General features: G+C 34.4%; 1 protein-coding gene across 1 annotated transcript; it reads right to left on the bottom strand.

Moving 5' to 3' along the window:
* Positions 1-995: 995 nt before the first annotated feature.
* Positions 996-5005, bottom strand: LOC134664701 (uncharacterized). Its single transcript, XM_063521446.1, has 6 exons — positions 4754-5005; positions 3220-3416; positions 2610-2858; positions 2220-2403; positions 1536-1708; positions 996-1157 (listed from the first exon to the last, which is right to left on the bottom strand). The coding sequence occupies exons 1-6, from the start codon at positions 4983-4985 to the stop codon at positions 996-998; spliced, it is 1197 nt and encodes a 398-aa protein (XP_063377516.1). The 5' UTR covers positions 4986-5005.
* Between the last annotated feature and the right edge of the window lie 299 nt (positions 5006-5304).

The following is a 5304-nucleotide window of genomic DNA, read 5'->3' as shown; positions in this document are numbered from 1 at the left end:
AAATTAAAAAATAGTTAGCTAGCTACTAATATGACAAGAATTCAATTCATTTATGCTACTTAGATCAGTCGTAAACCCACTTTAATTTTAGTGTACATAGGTAATAAAACATTCAGAAAATTGTTACACTTCTGTTTCCTATCACACTGTGACCCGGCCCTTAAGACCTACGCAATTTTTTCCACCTCACGAGAGTGATAAATGGTCTACGTGAAAAGCAGGATTCTTTTAGAAGTTGCCCTATTCTTGAATATTCGCTCGACAAAAACTTGTATTATGTTTATTAAGGACTAGATTTTCCTTTCCGACGCCATCGCCATCAGTATTGATTTTGAATTTTCTGAAGGTTTTTGTTGTTTGTTGGAGTGCGATTCAGAGGGTTAATAATTTATTATGGTTTTGAACTGGTTCTGATACGACCTTAAAGATAGTTTTGGTGATTTGAAATATTATTTTGGTTCTTAACAGTGACCCAGCAATTAAACAAAGTTTCATTAAAGTCATAACTTTTATTAACAATAATAATGATAAATTATCAACTAGATATAAACAACAGCTCAAGTTTACATTGGGAAATTTAAGCTTTAATGAAGATTTATCTTCTAAATGTGGTAATCCTTTAAATTTTAACAAGATCAAATTTCAATTCAGACTCATTGGAAGTTTGTCATGAAGATTAAATTCAGTCATTGAAATAGGTACATAAAAGATATTATATACAGTTTTATTTTACCTAATAGGTATAACCGTTACACATATATCATTAAAAAACAATACAAATACTTTTTATGTTCGCGCAAGAAGGTTTATAAATTATTGTTTGTGTTATAATTATCACAGCTTAATTCTTTGTACAATTCAAAGATAACATAATTTGGACATTGGTTCTTTATTTCTTGTATATTTTTACGATAAAATTCATTTATACCATATTTAGTCCATCTAGAGCCACACTTGTTAATAAATCGAAATTGTCATCAATATTTTCAGATATATTAAGAGGCGTTGAGACTGCTTTTGCCTCCATTTTCTTTTTCGATTTCTTTAGCTTCAGCTTCTAGCACCGCCTTCGCTTCTTCAGTTCCTTCTAGAGGAGCCATTCCATGGTAAGTCTCTTCTGTGTACACTCTATTAGGTTTCCTCATAGTTCCATGTAACTACAACAAAAACATTAGCTGCAACGATTTGACATATCGTACTGAATTAACCCATAGAATATATGCTCATTGGGTCATTAATTTGGACTCCTGGTAAAAACTCACTCTTACTCATTAAAATTAGTAGGAGAAAGAGGTCGTAACCTCAAAGAGTTTACACTTAAAACTAATAATGGGCTACAACAAATCGTTGTTATTATTTTTTAACTACATCAACTGAATAAAAATCTTTTAAGGAACAGGATTCCGATTTCGGATTTCCTGAACAGAAATGACATATTTAACATAACAAGTTTAGTGTTCTCTTGATAATGTTTTTACATTGGACGGGTCAAGTGCGAGTTTTTGTAATTGTTTATTTGCGATCCGTGAACTTACCCTATCCCAAAATTGGATGTTAAAGGCAAAGTTGACGTGCGTGAACTCGTGGTGCTGGTCGTGGAAGGAGGCGTCGGGCTGCCAGGGCTGCCACCACTGCGCCTTGAAGTCGATGCCGGAGTGGTCGATGATGCCGTGGTAGAAGGCGTAGAGAGCCACCGCATAGAACGGAACTGGAATTTGAAATTTTCAAAATGAGAAGATAAATCTTAACCGGAATTCTGGCTGACAAAAAGAAACAAGAAAATAATTTGCATGCTTTTTGAAAGAGAACGATAAATTCTAATTTCTCCAAGATATCACACAAGCTACATAATTATTATTTTAAAAGTTGTCACTGCTTCTTGTCAAGATTTATTTTAGTTCTTTCTAATATTTCAAATATGATATTTTTAATTTTATAACTTTTAACTCTCTTATTACTTATAATGTACGATACATTGGTCTTCAAGGGCCCTATATGCGAATAAATAGTGCCGAACTCATTACATCGATTCTGATTTTAATGTTTTTTTCTGAAACTACATAACAATTCATATCCATAAATATTTTAGGTCTAGAAATATCACTGTTAAACACACTCATAAGCATAAATAAGTTCAGCACTATACATACAACCGTTGTAGTGATGATGATGATGATGATGATAGTGATGTTGCTGTATATAATCAAGTTTAAACTTACTCCAGTGCACAGGGAATGTGAACAGCGGCAAGCACAACGTCAACTGGAGATGCAGAATCTCTACAGGGTGGATAGCGGTGACAGAGAACGCAGTGGGCTGCTTGTACTTGTGGTGTAGCTTATGGAAGTTCTTGTACAGCCACGGGGTGTGGTACAGGCGGTGCATGATGTAGGTTGTGTAGTCCTGGAAAAGGTTATGATTATTAGATTAGATATGGTGCTTTTATGACCAGCAGTTAACTGTAAAACATCACTTGGTTACGTCTTCTGATGATTTACTTAAATAGACATAAGGATAATGATATGATTTAGACGAGACGCATTAAATTGAATATTAGAGCAGCGTTTAATTTGATTATGTATTGCTAGGTATTTAACTATAGTACTCACATTAATAATAAATATCACAGGGATCTGTAGCCAGAACCACCACCAACCATAGTCGTCATACTGATAGTAGACGGTAGAAGGATTTCCATTTAGGATGTACGTGGCCAGAAAAGCAGAGAAGGTACCAGTGACTATGAGAGACAGACAGCCAACCATGATCTCGTGCCGCTCTAGCTCTGGGCTCAACCACTTGTTGGGTTGGATCTTCCATTCTTGAGCGCGATCCCGTCGTCTAACATAGAAATACCACTGCAAATTAAAAAGTTATCGTCTTTAATTTATTTTTTTGTGGAAACTGACATGATGATGATGATTAAATTAGATTAAAGAGGCTGTGACATTGCATTGTCGCCAAAAATAGAACTGGAGTCATTTTGGAAACTTCAAAATGATTAAAATCTATTTCGCTAAATTTAATTTCAGCTTGCGCAGGTATTGGAACAGGAGTAGCCAAACATAGGCCTTTGAAATACCTACCTAATACACGTGTAATACATATTATTTTTAAATAATAAATTCTCCATCTTATAGTAAAGTAAGTAGGTAAGCACCTAAGTTGTTTCTAGTAACGTATAAAAATAACCCTCGTGTTTCTAAATAATAAACTTACATGCAAAAATCCTCCTATAAGGAAGTACATCGAAAACGAGACGGTATGCGCTGCTAGGAAGATCACACCAAAGTTCTCCATCTTGAGGTTTCTCTCGGTGAAGAGGCTAAAGAAATCTTGAACCGTCGCGTTCTTGTCTTCTGTGTAGGTTCCGGTCATCTGCTTCAGCGCTGTTACGAGGATGACTACCCATTCTCCTGAAATGTTCAAAATACCATTTTAATTTGAAAAAACGAAAGAAAAATGGAAAATATATAGACGTTAAACCGTAGAAAACACAGAACAACAGCACATGTGCCTAAATGCCAAGTCCAAAGTCTAAGCTCCGCGTAGGACCCAAGGGCCGGAGGAAGGCTCTCCGATAGACTGATGCATGCTTCCAGCAAGGCTGAAGGCCGAGTACTGCGTAGGGGGAGAGTCCGGGTGACGCGCGCCTGATACACGAGGCCCAAGGCCGACACGCGGAAGGTGTTCAACTTTATTACAATTTACAACAAAGACGTGCTGCTCCCAAGGATTTATTGATAGTCTTCTGATTGCACATGCACAACTTTACTGAACATTTAATCTATTTTCTTTACTTTAGTGTCCTTATTATTATTTAATTAAGATTGTGAAATTCTTTGTCTGAAAATAATTTTCCTTATTTCAATGCATATGATAAGTACATAATAATTATCAGTTAGACAAATATTTTAAATAATTGTTAGCGAACAACGATTAGCAAGCGAGATAAGTGATCATCAATCATTTGTGTCACGATTACATTTGATTACTGTCTCCAACTCACGCTATAGTCTTTAGACGTCGTAAATCATTTCATTTAAAATGATTTAATTATTATTGCCACCATAATTTATGCAATACTGATAACAAGGTTTTGAATTATTTTGTATGATATATCAAGTGCAAAAATAAAAATATTAATTACATACACACGTGTTATGTTGTAATTAAGTTCGAGAATACGTTAGGTCAAATAAATAAATCCTAAATAAATGTACGTTACGTAATCTTAATTTGTATAAAACTTTTTTCTCCAAAGCCCTATTATATCTAAATTTTTGGAAAATTTATTCTATGCAAGCCATTAGTCTGGATTAAATTTGTTTTGTAATACTATTCAAAAGCCTTAAGAAAGTTTTGAAAGCATGTTACTTATACAGGATGTAATCGATAAGTGTAGCCAGGCGATAATTCCGTAGGTAAATATAACAGATACATATCAGAAAACTTCAAATTGATATTGAAAGTGCGTTACCCAATGAGTAAAATTATCGTAAATAATTAATCTCAAGCAGTTTTATCTCTTACGACACCGACGTTCTTTGAGGGGTGAGTCGTCGTACTAAATGTATGGGAGGGTTTGAAGTTAATGTTTGGGATATTTATGCTTTTATTTAAAAAAAGTTATTAATGTAATTTTACTCATTGGGTAACGCACTTTCGATATCAATTTGAAGTTTTCTGATATCGGTTATTTACGGAATTATCGCCTGGCTACACTTAACGATTACACCCTGTATTAACTTACCTCTTAATGTAGCGCCTAGTGTAAAAACCGCAAAAGTAGCGATTATAGTGCTAATAAAATCTGGTATTCTTTCAAAAAACTTCTCCAACGGTTCAGAATATTTCTCGATCCACCTGACTCCATCAGTTAGGGGGTCCCAGTATCTTCTTGTTGGTTCTGTTTCTTGATCATTCTGTTTCTCTGCCTCTTCTTTTGGCTTTTCAGCTGTCCTTTGTCGGACTTTCTCTGTCATTCTGAAATTATTGGTTTGAAATATAAAGCCACCATTGTTATGTGTTGAAATTATTGTACTGAAATATATATAAAGCCACCATTTTATAGAAGTGCAAGAATTCTCACATTCTTAGGACAATGGCGATTGGGCACTTGAGCTGGGTAAAAAAATCATCTCAACTTTGTGACTGAAAATAAACAATCGTGTCAAAATATTCGGGATTATAAAAGAAATATTTTAAATTTGTAGTTTCTTGTGATTTATAAAATAACTTCAAGAACGAAACGTTAGAAATTTTAGGTACCTTCGTGTTATATATATGAATACGAAATGATTA

Source organism: Cydia fagiglandana, chromosome 5 (assembly GCF_963556715.1).
Source record: "Cydia fagiglandana chromosome 5, ilCydFagi1.1, whole genome shotgun sequence".
NCBI classification, from domain to species: domain Eukaryota; kingdom Metazoa; phylum Arthropoda; class Insecta; order Lepidoptera; family Tortricidae; genus Cydia; species Cydia fagiglandana.
This window is presented reverse-complemented; position numbering and strand designations above follow the sequence as displayed.